The following is a 19,717-nucleotide window of genomic DNA, read 5'->3' as shown; positions in this document are numbered from 1 at the left end:
TGCTCCTGTAGTCCTGTACAAATTATTTTTTCCTTTAAATAAAATGCCAGCAACTGGCTATTGCTTTATTTTTATTGGAGACTGGTTTCTATATTTAAGCTTTGTGAGGTTGCAGATAAATTCAGCAGTATATAACAGCACAACACAATAGAACAAAAATTGTAGGTTGGTAATTCTTATATATTATTTTCTAAGAAAGCTAATTAGAAGCTTTCTACCTGAAGGATAAACTGAAGGCAACAGACTATTAAATTTACCGGAGAGTGGAAAAAGGAGCCAAACCAAAACAAATACACACAATGTTTTAAATTCCTCAAGCCTTACTGCTACCACTGCCATATGTGTATATACACATGTATGTATTTTAGGTTGTGTTTTGTGTTGTTTTAACATTGACAAAGTATATTGACACAAAGACTACTTTGGTTTCAATGTCAAGATAAATTAAAGACTTTTGTTGGAAAGAATGCATGAAGCCATTATTCCTTCTTTTCCCACAGTAATGTCTCTCCATATTAAATGTTTGTATTTTTTCTTCAAGTAGGTGAGAAAAAAAGATTATCATTTTATTCTAGTTAAATATATTCCCAAACTGGGAGTGCTTGGGAGGATGCAACATCAAGTTTACAAGTATGTCTGATTAAACAAGTTGAGAAAATCATTCTTGAACTTTTATATGATAATGTGGCAATAACGTCATCACAACTTGCAGAGAGAAGACATCAGGGCTTAAAATCACAAAGCTTTCAGGAGGTATGTGATAATGTGAAATACTTACAAGGCAAGTATCTTCCATTCTGTCTCTTCTGCTTCATCAGTCACTGCTATACATATTCCAGGTGGCCTGCCTTATTAATAAATATTTATGCAAAATGGGTCAAGAACATGAATAGAAGCAACGATAAAATGCATGCTGGGAACTGACATTTGATAAAAAATTATTATTTACATACTCATCATAATAATATGGAAAATTACATGGCTGTGACTAACTGGTTTAATGCAGAAAAGTTTAATTAAAACAAACCAACCAACCACCACAAAATGCATTCTTTTACAGCAACACTTAGAAAGATCAAGTAGTTAATTCCTTCTCTTCACACAGAATGCAGGATGAGCGAAGAACAACAAAAAATGGAAGGGTCTAATGAGGAGAATACAAATTCTTAACACTTATTTTTCCCCCTTATATTAAGTTTACAAAAGTAATTCCTTACTAGAATTCTGTTACCACTACAGGCAACTGACAGCTTGTTAGACCAAGCCTAAGAGGACCATACTCTTTTCTTCCTTGAAAAAGCAAGGTGAAGGAAAACAATTAAGTTAAATAAAGAACAAAAATTTTCAACTATTGCACCTGCTCATAAATTCCACAGAGAATTTTTCCCCCCTGCTGCTGATTGAAACACGCACACAATTAACAGGATAGACTACGAGTCACATACTTACATGTGGGAAACTGGTAAGGTAAACATGTATGAAACAGTTATCAAGCACAAAGTAAACACAGAAGAAAAATTAGAGGAAAAATACATCTGCTAATTTTCAACAAAAACAAATCTTTAAGGTTTATAATAGTCTGTGAAACAGTATAAGAAAGATGAGAGAAACAAGGCAAGGAAGTTGTTGTACACTTTTCAGTGGGAAAGTACTGCCTGGAACACAGAGCATATGTGATTTCTCACAAAGCAACAAACCCCACCCATGTAATTGTGGGGTAAGCCCTAGAACAGAATCTCCAAGCCACAGGGATTTTCTCCATAATTCAAAAGACCTCTAAGGACTTGAGAACTGAAGCCTCTTGTATCTCTCCTGTGGAGGTTGTTCTTCTCCTAAAGCAGCTTAATGAGGAACTTAATGTTCTTCAATAGCTTCGCTTGGTTTTACATTTCCCTCCACAAACTCTCAGCTTACTTTACAAACAGAGCTGTTTTACAGCACGCAGAAATGAATGGTCTTACCATGTTTTTATTTACTGGCATTTATAAAGCTTTCTGGAAGAGAAACATCTACATATTAAGTTCTCTGCAATTAAAGAAAACATTTGCACAAAAAATTTAAGATCTGCTTAGTATATTCAGAGGAGAGTGAGCAGCATGAGTCCATTCATAATTTATAATATGTAAGCCACAAATTTTTAAAAACTAAACATTTCCTTCTGCTTTGGCTTACCAAAAGGCAATTTTATTCTGAAGCAGCTATATATCGTTAAATAGACATGACGCCAAGAACAAGAGAAACTGCACAGAAGCCATCTGATTTCAGTTTTCTTTATATTTGCTGTAGAAAATAAAAAAGTATCTATTCCAGTCCAGTTTAAATGAAGATGGACATTTGAAGGACCAAACTGAAATGTTCTCAGCCGAGGTAATTTCAAATTTTTATTACATTTATTACATAATGCAGAAGTTACTTTGGTATACTACATGTGGCTGTAATCCTTTCAGAAATCGAACTGCCAAATTAATTACCTTGTCTATAATGAAGTAAAAAATGTAAACTACAAATTCAGTATGGTAAATCCACTTCCAAATTTGCATAAGTCTTCCATGAAACATTAACATACTGGAGAAAAGGGATTTGAGCAGTTCTTAAGGTAAAGACAATAATTCAAAAACTGCTAAATCTCAAGGCAACAAAAGAAATCACTATTTGACCTCCACATAAATAAATCCAAAGATTTCTTGCATTGTTTTGGTTGATTCTGTACAAGCTTCAGTAATTTATTTTATTTAAATATAACTCTTACAACAATTTAACCCAGGATCTTAATGAAATGAGAAAGTTGACAGTTCTAATATAGAACTTGCACAACACTCATCTTAACACTGACTAAACAAGGAATGGCATATAAAACAATTCAGAAATTACAGATTTTAAACCGAAGATATTTTATCTCAGATTCACTATGAAGATGACTTTTGCAAGATCACTTTTATCCTTTAGTATGCAACTTAATTCTTTACCTGCCAAACAAAGTGTACAAGTTATCACAGCAAAATTTACAGAATAACTGACTTTGGCCTTGGTCTTACAGACCTATTTACACATTGGAGATAAGTCTGCATCTTCTTCCCTTTAAATTCTATACATGTGTTCAAGCTTTAAGCTTATATTTGGATCTACAAAATCCCGCAAGATAAAAAGTCTCTCAAATATACATCTTAAAATATTAGAATACATTGCCTTTGTGAACTACCTTTCACTAAATTACCTACTCTTCATCCCACAGACACCTCCAGAAATTAAACACTCACTTCCACAGTTAACCCCTTGGTGCTGATGGCTTTGACCGCTGAAAGCAGCTGTTAGTTGGGGGGTGGGATCAAATCGCTGTGCAAAAAGAGATTAACATGCCTCAAATTGCCCCCAAACGTGCTGTAAATAAGAGATAAATGTCCTAGTGTACATTAAGTAAATGCCAGAAATCATGTGTGGGAAGACCGCTCAATAATCACCCTCCCATATGCTCACTGTATTTTTCTTTGGAGTTTGTGTCATTAATTGAACAACTCAAATTAGATCAATTTTGTCTGGAGGTGTTTTTGTTGGTGGTGGGGGTGGTTGTTTTGTTTTGGTTTTTTTTCCTTTTTTCAAATTCTGGGTCTTGAAGGCCCAGACCATTTTAATGGAAAAATAGATCTCAACACCAAAAAGTTAATGCTATCTATGCATATCTGAAACAACCCAGAGTATAACTAAAGCTTAAAAATCCTTCTATTTGTTTTGTGACAATCTAGCAACAAGACAGATTTTTTTCCCCCTCAGTTTCAGATTTAACCCACAGCCAAATGAATGCCTGCTATAAAGAAGGCAGCTATTCATGCCACCATTAGAATTTCCAAAGCACTGGACAGTTTATAATGAAAAGCAAAGCAAGGTACAATTGCAAACAAGTACATGACTTTTTACAGAAGGCCTCATTGTGGTAAATTATATGCAGTATAGTGTTCTCATTTTCCTTAAAGTGCTACTATCGTCGTACTGATACGAGATCATCTATTGTTTTAGGAGGTCTTTCAGTACAGCACCAGCACTGGCATCAGGGGACACTGGCAGTGGTGTAAAAGTCGGCAACGCATCAGAAATGGGTTTCATAAGCAGATGTCCAGAACTACTAGCAGGTGTTATGAGAGGCACTGCTGCAGATCGAGGCGCTAAAAACGGATTTGTATCTGGCCTTCTGCTCGCTCTTGAGACTGCAGAATCTGAAATGTTAAAAAACAAACAAACAAAACCAAAAAATCAAAACCCAACCACAAAACACTTTGTTAGAAAGCATTCATAAGTCTACTCAATTTTACAGCATTTGTTCACAAACAAGTTCTGAAATTGCCTATTACTTTTGCAACGTGAAAGTCCTATTTTCTTGCCATAGACTGTCCTCAAAGACTTGCACTCTCTCAGTCTTCTCTCGTCTTGCATCTCATCTGCCACTGCTGCTTCTGCTGAGCAGTTCCTGTGTCTACACTTCAGGCCACCAGTCACAAGACTGACTTAAAGATCTGGGAACTCCCGGAACCCGCCAACCACACCGTGCTCGTTGGCAGCTGAAATTCAGTAACAGCTCAGGCTCCTCACAAAAATCTCTACAACTCTGACAGGCAACATGAACAGCCTTGGCCAGGGTTCACTTCCCACATGCCATGTCAGACGTACAAATATGTCACATTTTCTGCAGCACCGTGCAAAGACACAGGCCCCTCCTGCACAGCCCACAGTGTAGCAGCGAGCAGGGGTCCCACCCCATGGGTACAGGGACAGCTTTCCCAATCAGCCCCCAAAAATCCCTGGAAATGAACATCACAGAGAATGAGTCCCAATTCAGTCTTCAGGCAAAACTTAATGTTTGCTCACTAGTCAAATTCCAACCAAATTTTAGTTTTAATAAAGTCATAACAAACTATTTTTTTAAATCTAACAATCGACTTGCCCTTCCTTATCTTCCCCCATCAGATCCTCACTCAGCTCTAGATGTAACTTCTCCTCAAGGTTCCTACACCAGATGTAGAGCAGAAACTAAACCGACATTCCGTATCATACTTATTGTTTGGATAGATGATTTTAGCCAGGTTTTGTTTTGTTTTAAAAAAGGTCTTACATTATGTAAACATCCTAATTCTCATAAATGCATTTCTGTGTGGATATTATACTGACATTTGTGTCCAGCACTTAAAAACTGCTACCATATGGTTTATTTCTAAGAACAAAAAACTTAAAGTACCCAGACAATTAAAGGGATATATATAATGCGTGTCTAGTTTTACAAGCCAACAATTTAGCTCCTGAATAAACAAAAGGAAGGAAGAATTTCATTCTTCCAGACAATTTGTGCCAAGTACATCAGGTACTTTACCTGTTATAGCACTGTTATACTATAAGGAAGAAGAGTAAAAAGAAAATTAAACTAAAGTTAGGTTTAGTAAAAATATAAATATTGCTTTCAGAGATAAATTGGTATTTCACAGTAGATATCTATACATTGTAATGTCCAGCTACTTTACGCAAATTGAAAGAGGGTTTTTAGCATATATATCTCTCTCTGTAGATCTGTAGAACACATAGGTTGGTTTGTTTTTCTTTTTTTTTTTTTGAGTTTACAGTTAAAAGTTTCAATCAAAACAAGCTTCTGCAAATCAGCAGGACTGTATTAAGGTATAGACTTAGATGTACAGTAAAAAATAAGGTACAAACCGTATCAGTTAAAATCAAAGCTTGGATTTTACAATATCTAGACAAAAATGCATTAATTTCAACATGCATAATATAAGCATAATTGTTCTCTGCCTTAGAAAAATCAAAGTTAACACTCATGCACGGCTTACAGAGATCTCAAATCAGGCAAAATACTTAAGGGATTGTACTTCAGTCCTCTCTGAGCAACCAGGTTCTACACACTAGAGAGGCACTACTAGGTTGGTGTTACTTGCATCCTTCACCCAGTGAGACCCAAGCTGATCAACAGGGATGCTGAAAATCAGGACTGTGTTCACTGATAGACCATATGGAGCTGTCGACACAGCATCTGTTTGGCTCCAACACGTGCTGTTAAAGCTTTTTCATATCAAAGGGAATTTGGTCCCTCTACTATTCTGTATTGAGGTTATAGGAAGTGGGGTACATGAGCAGTGAGAAAAGGGGAAAAAAAAAGAGAAAGTAGGAAATTGATGGAGGTAGGAGAAATCAAATCCCTAGTTCACAAGTGAGGAAGCACAGAATCATTGGAATTTCCTCAAAAGTTCTACCTTTAGTTATTTATGTTTTGGGTAAAGATTCAAATTTTCCTTCAAATGTTACCTTGCATTTGACTGCTGGATGGAGTACTGCTAGTTTTACCGGTTCCCACTCCTTCTAAAGGTTTCATATCATGAACAGAGAGCTTGGGTGGAGGAAGGCTTGGGCAAGATTCTGTTTCGAGGAATTTCACAAACAATTCTGAAAAAGACTACAAGAGGCTACTAGTCATTATATTTTACCAATACTCTGAAAAGTTTGTAAGTTAAAAGTACATAAAACAAAAAGCTGTCAACAGCATCCAAAGAATTTTGGACTGGTACTTAGTACTGAGTACTTGATACTAGGTAGTCCTTACTGAAAGACCATGACATTTATTTTCAAAATACACATTTTTTTGTTGTTTCACTAAGTGGTATTTATGCGACATTGATAAACTTTAAAGACAACACAAATACTTTCACCATTATTGACTTAAGCTGATTGTTTCAAGAATCCTGTGCTGCTACTGACATGGCAGTATTTCCTGTGCCCACGCTCATGCAAATCACTCCTCCAGAAACACATGAAACTTAAACATTTCTCTTAAAATCCATGGCTTGCTTTATTAGACAAAAAGTCTTGAATAAAGAAAGAATGGAATGATTACAGTGTCAGTAGCATCACAAGACAAAATTTTGCTTAGTAATGCCTGTGCTATATGTACAAAAGCATTAATTTTCCTCTTTTACATCTGTAGTTAATCAGATCACAATCCTCTGGGGGTTTAAGTGCCTGAATTATTTTAGCGGGTAAAAAACATTCCTTACACTTCAAGATAATTTACAATAATCAATTCTCAACACGCTTTTCTAGTTCAATGAGCAAAAAACTTAAGTTAATCCAAAAAGCCCAGTCCCTCAGTGTTCTGTCCTTGAGTGCATTATTTGCTGGTCTGCAAACATAGTTCCACAGATTAACTGCTCCCACAGACCACGCTATGAGAACTGTTGCTTTACAGCATTTGAAAGCTTAAAATATCAACTTTATATGCTGCACGTAAGAGGCACTAGCTGCAGCAGCTGAGAAAGCTTTTCAAATGAAATTTAAAGGACATATGGGAACACAGTCATCAAAATACGACGTCATGGTTGAATATTGCAGAGTTCCAGGCTCCCACATGTCTTTAACTTCTAGCACTGTCAGTTTGCAAGACTAAGCCCATAATGTAGGAAGTCAGTGATCCCAGGAACCAGTGGAACAGTAACTGGATTTCTGTATTAGCCCAACACTTAGTAGCCTTACGCCAAAGCAGTTGCACAAAGCAAACAAATAATTTAAGATACAGTAGCATCTGTAAATGAAGCTCAATACACTGATGAACCAAGTATCAGCATTAATATGCAACTGCCCCATTTTTTCCACTCAAACATAGAGAATGAATGATTAATTCTTACACTATTGAAAATGTTCTGATGAGTTGGCCTCAGAGGCGTACTAGGGACACTCTTTGACCCAGCTCCTCCACCTAGCCAGCCAGTCACCCATCTTGTAACTCCTCTTTGGTCTTCAGATAATAACTAGAAAGTATTAAAAAAAACAAGGAAACTAAAAATAAAGCAGCAGATAAAAGAAACTGCAACATTGTGATCATTATATTTATTCACCATAAATATGTGGGAATGCTACAGATGAATAAAAACTTTAATTACTGTCAAAATCTTTTTCTCTGCCTCATAAAAGACTGACAGTCTAAAAACCTGGCTCTTTATTTAGAAATATAAGCCACAGATTCTCACAGTACCTGGTGGCACATATAAAACTGGTTTACTTTTCTGTAGCTGACATATTACAGCTACTATACACAACAGCACAAAGTTAAATCCCCTCCTTTCTGCATTGGCATTGCTCAGCAAAATGAGATCCATTCTATTAAAATAATGTTCTCAAAGATTCCATTAAGATCAGCACATCCCACACAAAAAATGAATTCAGATGAGAGAACAAAAAGCATACTTTGCCCACAGAAGTACAGGGCCAGCCATAATTAATTTAGCGGCAAGTCATTCTATTTTCAGGTAACGATACCACAAATAAAAAAGCCAGACTAGTTTTTTGCAAAGTATTACCTGATCGAGTTCTTCCTTTTTTATTCCCAAGATACTTCCCATTAATCGTAACACTTCAGGACGTTTATTTTTTGGAGTATGAAAATGTCCAACAAAGAGATTTTTCATCAGGAGTCTGCAGGACAGAGGACGCTTGTTACATAATCTGCTCTTAGGTTACAGCTGATACTGTAATATTGATGCATTTATTCTTCATACTTTTGTTTAACTTATGATAATCCAAATAAACAAATCTAATACAAAGATCTAACAGAGTACCTCATCAATTTCCTTCCCCTACAAGTTATAACATTTCTTATACAGTAAGAGTCAATTTGGACAGTACTAGAAATACTGTATGCAGTCAGGTGAGCAAGTTCTGATGTAAGTACTAGAACCAGGGAAAATGTGTATTCTAAGACCTTGAGTCAGGAGAGAGTTTAAACAGATATTTATGTGTAGATATAATGAAGGGGACAAGGGAACCCATTTGCCTACCCCTGTTTCAGTTCTAACAGGTGAAGAAAAAAGATGACCAAGGAAGAGAGATGTATGCAACATCCAGGTGATGCCAGCTACATGAAGGGGCTTGCTGTTCACACCTTAGACATTGTAACACACATTTATTAATAACTTTTATCTCCATTTGCAGAGGTATTGAGGTGCACTTCAACTTAAGAAGCGTATCAATAATCCGAATTTACATACACGTTGATTCTACTAATCAAAATTACTATTTACAACCACTAAGCAATTGAAAACTGTCAAAATAATCAAAACATAATTACGAGATTAGGTAGAGAAACCTGGTTCTGCACTACTTTTGCAATTGTGTTAGTAATGTATCTGTATATTGTGACAAATAAAAACCAAATATGTATACCTAGTCCTTCATTAAGGACTTACTTGTCCACTTTTCCTTCTGTGCTGTTCATAAGATTCATTAATTTATTTTGTACATCTTCTAACATTTCTCTTCTGATCTCACCTATAAAAGATTATGTCACAGCAAATAAACAAAAATTGAAACTTTGAAACTTTGTTGCAAAACAAAACTTATTGATAATATATGTTTTAAAATAAGAGTATGCTAATATTGTTATGGTGCTTTAAAAGAATCCCACTAAATCAGCTTGATTTTTATAGAAAAGTGTCAACTTAAGTGATTATTATTTGAAATCATAAGCTAAAATTTCTGGAAAGATACTCAATGCCAAAGTACAGGAACACACAAAATAAATCAATTGCAGAAGGTCTGATGAATTGCTCTGTTGCACCTAGATCACACAGACCTAGAAAGAAACTCTTAATCAAGGTCTCAATGCCAGTAATGACATTCGTGGCCTGCACAAAGAACCCTATTTTTCCTCTCCACAAACCCAAACCAGGATCTACTAGAAGAGTAAGAGAGGAGTTTAGATTCTGCATTCAGCGCTATAACTTCTCAGCTTTCTGAAATTCCTGACCTTAGTCAATTATTTGTGTACTGTCTACACACTTGACCCTAATGACAGTGTTTTTAATGAGAGAAATACAAATGTAGTATACCATTTCATTAAAAGGAGCCACGGCATGATATTGTGGTATACATTCTTGCCTAATCATTTCACAGCACGAGCTTCTCTACAATTGTAATAAGCCACTAACAGAAATTACTTGTTAGTGCAAATACTGACACAGGATGTGGGGATAGTTAGGTGTATTCTGTAACTCAGGCTTCCTCTGACCCACCCCCCACCTAATAAAAATAAAGCTCATAATAAAGAAATAAACTCTCCTAGAAGTTTTACTTGTCATAAATATTTTACAACATTCTGACTGTAAGGAAACAAGGCACAAAGTTTTCCCTTAATAAAAACTCAGATATACCAGGAAATGAATAAAAGCATCTGATGTTCAGGTCTACATAAGTTTGTACAAAAAAACAGAGTAAAAAGTGCTAGAGAAACATCTCTCACTTAAATCCCCAAATGCAGGATTTAAGAACACTGGTAGTAAAACGTTCTCAGACAAGAAAACAAATTATTACAAGGTTCAAAGAATTCTTAGAAGACAAACTACAAATGGCTTCGCCTCAAGACAGTGAAAATATAATTTTTCACCAGACTGGGACTCTGCAAGATACGGCATTTGAAGTTACCTTTTTTCCTAATAAAAGTACAAGGAAGTTTTAATCACACAAAATCTTGATAAATATAACTTCACTGTCACAAATATATTATAACTGGACCATTCACATGAAGACCAACTCTAGCCTACAGTTCCCTAAGCAGAAATTATGACCTTTTTCTCCTCTCCCTCTATAAGGTTGAATGCTTGTCCTCAAATCCTTTGGAAAAACTGTCAATTGGCTTAATTTCTGTACCATTATAACACTTCTTGGGCTCATACTAATTAAAAGTGCCTTATTTTAAAAACAAAACACCCCAGAAGATACACTTTTCTTGTATCTATCTTGCAGTTAATTTCTAAAAAGCCTAAGCACCCTTGCAGGTGCCGTGGTTTAACCCCAGCTGGCATCAAGCATTGCACGGCCGCTTGATGAGTCTCCCCTGGTGGATGGGGAGAGGATTGGAAGGATAAAGGTGAGAAAAGTCGGGGGTTGAGATAAAGACAGCTCAATAGGGAAAGCAAGAGTCGTGCACACGAGCTAAGAAAAACAAGCCATCTCCAGGACAGCAGGTCCCCGTCATCCGTAACAGTCACCCAGGAAGAAAAACACCATCACTCTAAACATTCTCTTCCTTCTTTTTACTTTCCACAGCTTTTATACTGACCACGACATTGTCATATGGTCTGGAACGTCCCTTTGGTCAGATGGGCTCAGTTGTCCTGACTGTCATCCCCAGCTTCTCGTACAGCTGCCACGGCCTGAGAAGCTGAACAGTCCTTGACTGTTTAACAACAACTAAAACATCAGTGTGTTCCCAACATTATTTTCACTCTAAATCCAACACACAGCACTATACTAGCTGCTAGAAGAAAACTAACTCTACCCCAGCTGAAACCAGGACAATGAGAAAAGTGACTTTTATAAATTTTCATACCCTTCAAATCATCTGAGATGCATGAAACACATTCCATTCTATATTCCACGTGACTTTCAATCTTTAACAAGTGCATGCCACAACTATGCTGACACAATATGGTCCTCAGCTAATGCCAATGGCTCCAGGAGAACAGAGTTTTTGTGTATATGTATTTATGTCAAAGAGATAGCCTGAGAAATTGATACAACCTAATATGTTCTGTTCAAAAAATCCGCATCTTTATATAAACATTTTACTTCACAAATATGAATTTTAGAGAGTACAGAGCAGAACAAACTAACTAGTACCATGCTGGGGCAGTTCTTATTAAAGGAACATAAGGATTAAACCCCTTATTAAAACCAAGTTAAAACCAGCAATATATCTTGTAACAACTACAACCATATGCACTGAAATCCAGTCCAATACCGTGACTGCTCTTCAGTACTCCCTTCTCTCAAAGCACAAGGGTGAGGCACAGGAGAATTAATCCATGGTTGCAAGGTTCAAACTTACTTAAAATTAAATTACTTTGTAAATGTGGTTAAATGGGACCCTAGTACTTGAAGGAAAACATTTGCAATATAATTATGGAGTTATAACAGTTGTAGAAACATACATGGAAGTTGAGCTGTTATTTGGGTCTCCGCAGAATAAAAGGGAACTAAAAACATTAAACTACTAATGCCACAAAAGAATAAACAGCATCTGAAAACAAGTTGCAAGTAAATCTTATGCTGTTGTTATTGCTCTACAAAGCAAGACAATCACGAGTTTCCTTTGCAATTTTTATTCCCATTATGAATTTTAAAACAAATGTATTAATAATTTAAATGAATTGTTACTGTTGTTTTCTATTTTTTTTCCTGGCAAAAAGATTTTATATCAAAGAGGACCAACTTTTAAGGACAGCTATACAACTATATTCCACCCACAGTCACTATGGAACTCTATCATGAAACATATTTTTCAAATGGAATATTTCCTTCTACGATAGAATCTTATAGTTGAAAAGGACTTAAACACGTACTTCTTGAGTATGAAAAGACTGAAAAAGACCTGAGCCAAAATTCAGCATGGACTGCTGTAAACCAGACATTTACAACCGTCTCCAGTAATTTGTTAACCATTTATGGCAATCCAGAAAACTGCATCTGGTACATCTTATACTTTTCCATTAAAATAACTTTTCCTGCCAAAAAAATCCATAAAGAAAACCTTCAAGAGATTTGGCCAACAAAACTGTGTCTGGGAATGTATTTGGCTAATTTTCAATAAGACATTATATGTTTTCTTGTGTAAATACAGAAAACGGAGTGGTCTCTTTTTTCAATAAAAAGTATAATTTATTATACGAAACATTAAAGTGCTGTTTCCTTTATGCAACAACCCCTTTTTTAACAAGTAAATCATTTGCCAATACAGCAGAGCTTGATAAAATACTGAGATTCAGTTTTCTCTCAAAGTTCAACCCCCTCCACTTGCATACGTGAAGGTTTGCCATCAAAACTAACCAGGGATGAAAAGTCCCCCATTTGAGAGTGCTGTATCTGCCTATGACAAAGTTAATTTCAATCCAGGGTGTTTAAAACCTTATGCCATGAATGTCTGTAGTGAGACAGATGTGCAGATGAGTTGATTCAAAAACAAATCAGTGTTTAGTTGTACATTCATGTGGTAGCTTGAAATTTAATTTAGCTTGTCAAATTCATATGTGAACTCAGGGACCCCTCCTATGATGCCCACTTGGGTGTCAAACTGCACTTGTAAGTACACATTCGATTATGTAGTACAAAAGTCAGAACTTTTTTGTAGAGTTCTTGCTGAACTTGTGAAGACTTTCAAATGACTTTTCACACCAACTAGCTGATCACAAGCAACTATGCTTTACGAAAATATTATTTACTTCAAGAGTAAGACAAATTAGAATTTAAAAATGAATAGCAATAATTAGCTATATATGTTCAGAGCAAGAGCTACCACTGCATCGAGCAGAGATATGTTTAAGATCTTCCCCCAGCAAACCTTAGGGAAAGGCATTCACCCCAAAATTCTACAGAGACGTGGGGAAAAAAAACCCAGAAAGTAAGAGCTGTTAAGTAACCACAGAGGGTGAGCAAGCCTCTGTTCTTTGAGGTCCCTTTATAGAACTGCTTCAGAGACCAATCGCAAGTTTTCTTCTGATTTTAGATCTATTCCATGTGCTCAGTAAAAGTCTGACCATAACAGAGGATGCTGCAGTAACAGCAAAATACAGTGACCCACAGAAATAAAGAGGGAAAGAGAAAGTAGCACTCAGCTGGGAAAACGGAGGAGGAATAGACAGATGAAGACAATTTAAAAAAAAAAAAGAAAAAAGTTAATATTCCCCTGGCAGTCAGTACTGTTAGTAATTTCACACATATCAGAACTGTCATGCAGCCAGACACAGAGAAGTAACTTTCCCTCTTGGTTCAAGGAAACTGACAAAATTGCAAGTTGGGGCTGAAAGTAAGTAACAGAAATCCAGCAAAATTATTGTTATTAGTCCTAGGTCCTGGCTTTAGCATGAAAACTAAAATTAATGCAGTAATAAAAAAAGTGACCTTATGTTACTCGCATAGCTATTTTGCCACCTTCAAGTGAGTCTCTCAGCTTATAAAACTTAGTGATGTCTGATATTCAAATTTGCTTTATAGAAATTACCCTTACTTTTTTTCATTTCATTACACTAAACAGCATAAAGCCATAAAACACAAATGGACCAAAATTATTTTAGTTTTTAGTACAAGGTTAATCTGCCTTTTCAGGCTTTCCTACAGTTTTCATGCTAAATGTGTTTATGAAAGAAAAGGTATGCATCTTTTACAGAATGCATGTTTCAATTATAACAGAAAGAGAAAAAAAACAAACACCAAAACCACACTCCAAAACATCCACAGAACTACAAAATCAAAGAAACATTTATGTTGGAAGGGACATCTTTATCATGTAGTCCAACCCCTTTACTCAAGCAGGGGTCCTAGACCATGGCCACTTGGGTATGAATGTATCCATAGATGAACACTCCACATCTCTGGGCAACTTATTCCAACATTTCACCACCCTCACCGTAAATATTCTTCCTTTTCAAAACTGCTTCTTCTGACAAATCTCTCTACCATCTGGACAAGTTTTGCTTTCAAATCCAAAGTAATAACATTCAATGAATATTAGAGTAGCTAATCTGAAAGGCATCTTTCCGAATATGAGCAACCAGGAAGCTTATTTGAAACAAAATCTGAAAATACAGTCTAAAGATGTATCCAAGGCCTTCCACATAATCTCTTCAGACAGTCTCACATCTGTGCAAGAGCTGCTCTCCATCTCTTACCAACAGCACACCTTTTTGCCCCACTTCACTGTATCCCTGTGTCTATGTCAAACATGGTAGGTAGTTACTTTGGAAAATGTGAGGTTTGGTATTTCACAAACTTTTTAAAGAGACACAGACAGAGGTAAATCAAGGGCTGTGGTGTTTACAAGAAAACAAACAAACAGACAACTGCTACATGGCTTTCTTTTGAGAAAGGTCACCAAGAGAAGAGGTAAACATACTTTTTCAAATTTGCTTTATAAACAAGTAAGTCTTCAAAAGGTGGCAATAGAATTAATCTTTTCCTCATAGGAAATGAAATTTGGTAAGTTTCTAGGAATATTACATTGTCTCCTCAGCTGTCTGGAATGTTTCAAGCAGGGATTAAAAAAATGTAGTTACCTTCTTTCTTAAGCTCTTCAATCTGCTCCTCTTTGATGTCAAGCTGCTCAGTAAGTCTTGATGCTGCATCCAGTGCAGCATTTGCCTCCTCTAAACTTTCCTGAATAGAGGGCAGGAAAGGGACAAAAAGAGAAGCAAGTTCACTATCACACTTATGCTAATACAACACAGATCAAATGTAATAGATGCAGAGACTTGTTCTTTAAAATAACTGCACTGTAAACATCCCCAGCAAAGGGATGGTCAGCAGAGGGATGCTACTTAGGTGATCTTCTTTTAGTGCCTCCCCCTCTTCCAAGGAAGAGAGAATACTTTGATAACTTGATGTATTCTGAGACAGTAACACCACGGCACTTAAAAACAAGAAAAATGAGTCAAGAATTATCATTCAGTTTCATAGAATTCAATTTCATTATTCAGCGCACCTGCAGTGATACAACTTTTTCTTCTAAGTGTTCAGCTTTTTTCCTCCATTCTGCAGTCTGTTTTTGGTGTTTCTCCAGCTCTGTTGAATACATAGCTTTTTCCTCTAAAGAGTTAAAAATACAAAACAAAAATTTCTTTATTCACAACATGCAACTCTTTTTGTGCTATACAATTGCAAAATGCAAAATCTCAGCATTATCATGTCTGGTCTTTATGCGGTAGAGGTGAATTTAAATTTCATAAATGGGATGTTGACCATCAGTTTTCACAGGGCTAGAATTGTTTTTATAATTTTTTTTTTTTAAAAACAACAGATTCTGAAATTCAAGCTACCAAAAAGGAAACTGGAGAACTAATATTTAAAAAGCACGAAAACATGCAACTGTCCCAGCTGAAAGCTGGTTGTTGCAACCTTTGCAATCTTTGCTGTTTCTTGACCACTCACCCTGTTGGAATTGTTCTAGTACCATCTGCAGGTTGGCCAGTGACAGTGCATACTGCTTCACTTGGTCCTGGGAGATGGTGAGCTGCAGCACCGTTTCATCTCTCTGCTTGGAAACCAGGTTCAACTGCTCTTGCAAGGATTCAACTTGCAGACTAGCTTGATGACTTAACGAAAATAAAATGCATTATTTATGTGGACAATAACAGAAGACATCACAGCGAAAATTAAATCTCAGCAAATATAGCCTACCTTTAATTTTTCAGCTCAATTTATAAAAATTAAGGCAATTTTTCCCTTGATTCCTCTAAAACAAAACAACAAAAAAACGACCTAACAACATATTTAAAATAAGTCTGATAATAAAATTTTGGCAATTAAAAAAAACCCAACCTACTTTTGTTTGAAGAATAAAATAATATTTGTTGTTCACTATTGTAACAGTAACATTACCTCCCCACCCCAAAAAGAAACCACATCTTGCTAATTGTCTACTTCAATTACTACATTAATCAATAGGTTTATTAATTTTTATGTTTAAAACCAGTCTCCAAGAACTCAGTATCTCTTGCTCCACAGTGACCAGTGAACACCCTCTTCAGCTTCCCAATATGCAAAAATATTATGAACGTGATTTACTCCTATGCCAGTCCTTTTAAGGAGTGCATATCAGATGGGAAACAGGCAGTATTCCTTGAAAGGCATTTGACAAGTTTGATGAAGAATTAAGAAACATTCTGATGAACAGTTTTTACAAAACATGCTCCCAACTCTTCCACTTCCCCATTTTTCACAACAAATTGCACTTGACTCTCTTTGCTGAGAATATTAAGAGCAGAAGCCATCTTTGGCACTTAAAGAAAAAGGACTGCAGGTACATACTTTTTTTTTAAATTAAAATACTTGTTCATTTGGACAACCGTAATAAGATGACAAAATAATTATTTTGCCCAAAGTAAACAACATTCCTTTAAATAAATCAATATTAAAAGCAGTCAAAACAGGTCCTGAGTAATTTTAAAACCTGAGTTTTCATTGTTCTGTGATTATGGCAAATAAATGAAAAAACATTTAAAAATACTTTAAATTCTCAACAGTAGTCAAATCTATTTCAAATCATCTTCCTGATTTGGAGTAATAAAAGTTCAGAACCTTTTGTCTTCCCAAGTGCTTAACGTGTTACAGAATGGTAATTCAGTAAAATAAACCATCAGTACCAGCCTAAATAACTATGATATTTACAGCCAATGGCACTGCTGTATACATTAAGGCTACCTGGCATTCTCCACTGCAGTAGATGAAGATGCAAGTTTTTCTTCCAAAATCAAAACTTTCTTTCTTAGCTTGACCTCCCTGTCTTCTGCAGCTACAGCTTCTCGCGTGTAGGAGTCTTCCATTTCTAAAAGGTGATTCCGCAACCTCTCCAGTTCCTGATTTAGGCGCTGTTCTTTCTCACACAAATGCTGTATCTGTGTACAACAGAACCTTGAGTTGCTTGTATTATCGCTATTCATAAAAATACTTTAAGCAAACGTAAAACACGTTCACTGAAGCACATAGCATGTGTATTGATTGTAAATGCTTTTTACAAGTGATTGCTACCAAAATGAATTAAAACTTATGTTTCATTTCTTACAACTGTAAATTTTTTGGTGGTTACCTCACTCTGCAGGGCACTGCTCTCCATCTGCTTCTGTTTGAGTGCTACCATGACTTGGTCTCTCTCTTGCTGAAAAGTAACAGCCTTTTCCTGCATTGATTTAACTTCATTTAACAGTTGATTCAATTCTCCTGTCTTGCCCTGTTGAAGAAACAAACAAGCTTTTCAAACATGGCACATAATTTCACCAAGGGAGACAGAGTCTTTGCTGAGAAGAGCCTAAAGACAATAACAATATAAACAAGGAAGTGAATAGGATACCCATAGCCTTACAACATAGAAGAACATCCAGGGAAAATATTATTTTGAAGATATTTCACTCACGTTACAAGACAAAGTAAAAGTTATTGCTAAAAGACACCATGCGGATGCATTGTTTTAATGTACTGCCATGAAGAAGCAGATAACTACCTATCTTTAGATGAGACAGGTATTCCACATGTAGTGTCTCAGACACTTGAATATTTCACTTTTCCCTGTGTTTGGAATCTATTCTCTGTGACACCCAATTATTAGGCCATGCACATATAAAGCATGTCAACTTGTCTGAACTTAGGAAAACTAAACACATGAAGAAATCTTTAAAAACAAACCATAAGGTGACCTCACTCCCAAAGATCAGCCTTCAAAGAATCACACAATGTCCATCACATTTTCAGATGTCACCTTTCAATTAATAATGTTCCTATTTACATGCAATTTACTACAACTATACATTAGCATGTAAAGGAGAAGTGTACGTCAGTTACACTGAATTCACACGTCCATGTGAATGCATTTTCAGTTACTTCAAACATTTCAGCATGTTCTTTACTTTTTGTCTTATATGTTGTTTTGAAAGCAGTTACTTTTATTGAATATGTTTGATAAAAGTAAACCAAACTTTGTTTTTATCACTAGTATTTATGAGCTTCAATTATTTGTTTTTATTACTCAAACTGAACACAGTAAAATTCTTTTTGCAGTAGAATCATAAACTCGCCGGCAAACATCCTTTTTTTATGTTGTGTTATCTTCTCACACACACACAAATTGCAAAACTGTTTGAATACTATTTTTCCTAGTTCTCCATGGCAAACTCAAAGCATGTAGCAGGAACTTCTCTGGTTTGTACAATAGAAATGTCAAGACAAATGTTCCACGCTTGTGAAACTGAAAGCCTAAGCCACCAGTAAGTGAAAATCAATAGGGCAAAAACACACAACAAAGTGAACCTAGCCAGACAATGCCAGACAATGTAAGTTGTAATAATAATAATAATAAAAATAGAATGAATATCTAAAGTATTTGTATATTTTATATAGGCAAGACTGCTGAACATAAAAAGTCCCAATGGTAATTCAAAGCTATTTTTCACAATGTATCTGTACTTTGATACAATAAAACTCATTGTAATTCTATAGTATTTCTTTAGAACGGAATCCAGAAACCTCTACTATGAGCAAACAGAACTAAACATCTGTCCTAACCCAAACTTCTCCAAAAAAAATAATCCTAGTTTTTCATATTTATTATGTCAAAGTTGAGACTTCCAAATTATACACTTTAAAAGATACATATTTTTATACATAAGTCATATTTTGCTTTTCCAAATACATCAGATTGACAATTTAGTCGGTAGTTTCAAAATGCTTCAAACAGATGTGAGGTGGGTCAAACACTGGCACAGGCTGCCCAGAGAAGCTGTGGCTGCCCCATCCCTGGAATTGTTCAGGGCCAGGTTGGACGGGGCTTTGAGCACCTTGGTCTAGTGGAAGGTAGGAGGGTTGGAACTAGATGATCTTTAAGGGCCCTTCCAACCCAAACCATTCTATGATTCTATGATTTTTTTTAATTATACTTATAGCAAGGGGGGGGGGAAATATAATGTCAAGTTATTTAGCAATGGTTTACATAAATAGCACACTCTGATAACAGGCAATGCTCATAACTTTGGGAAACGAAAAGGGATGCTAAAGGCAACAGGGAGAATAAGAACAGTGTGCATGGACGGGGATAACTGAAAGAGAAGATTGAAGAACAGCAACCAGAACCACCAAAACAAAGAAAATGGGGACCCGGACAGTACAGGGGAAAGAAAGAAAATTGTTTGGAATTAATGAC

The 19,717-nt window shown here is 35.9% G+C and overlaps 1 protein-coding gene across 1 annotated transcript in view; it reads right to left on the bottom strand.

The window, feature by feature from the left end:
- Window positions 1-2,254: 2,254 nt before the first annotated feature.
- TRIP11 (thyroid hormone receptor interactor 11) overlaps window positions 2,255-19,717 on the bottom strand; it is a 33,519-nt gene continuing 16,056 nt past the window's right edge. The window contains exons 11-20 of the mRNA XM_065063638.1: window positions 17,615-17,755; window positions 17,230-17,423; window positions 15,958-16,121; window positions 15,512-15,615; window positions 15,087-15,186; window positions 9,228-9,309; window positions 8,343-8,457; window positions 7,671-7,793; window positions 6,298-6,445; window positions 2,255-4,208 (exon numbers count right to left, since the gene is read on the bottom strand). Coding sequence (XP_064919710.1) covers window positions 4,000-4,208; window positions 6,298-6,445; window positions 7,671-7,793; window positions 8,343-8,457; window positions 9,228-9,309; window positions 15,087-15,186; window positions 15,512-15,615; window positions 15,958-16,121; window positions 17,230-17,423; window positions 17,615-17,755 — 1,380 coding nt within the window. The 3' untranslated portion in view covers window positions 2,255-3,999. The remainder of the gene's footprint in view (window positions 4,209-6,297; window positions 6,446-7,670; window positions 7,794-8,342; window positions 8,458-9,227; window positions 9,310-15,086; window positions 15,187-15,511; window positions 15,616-15,957; window positions 16,122-17,229; window positions 17,424-17,614; window positions 17,756-19,717) is intronic.

Source organism: Columba livia, chromosome 5, assembly GCF_036013475.1.
Source record: "Columba livia isolate bColLiv1 breed racing homer chromosome 5, bColLiv1.pat.W.v2, whole genome shotgun sequence".
NCBI classification, from domain to species: Eukaryota; Metazoa; Chordata; class Aves; order Columbiformes; family Columbidae; genus Columba; species Columba livia.
This window is presented reverse-complemented; position numbering and strand designations above follow the sequence as displayed.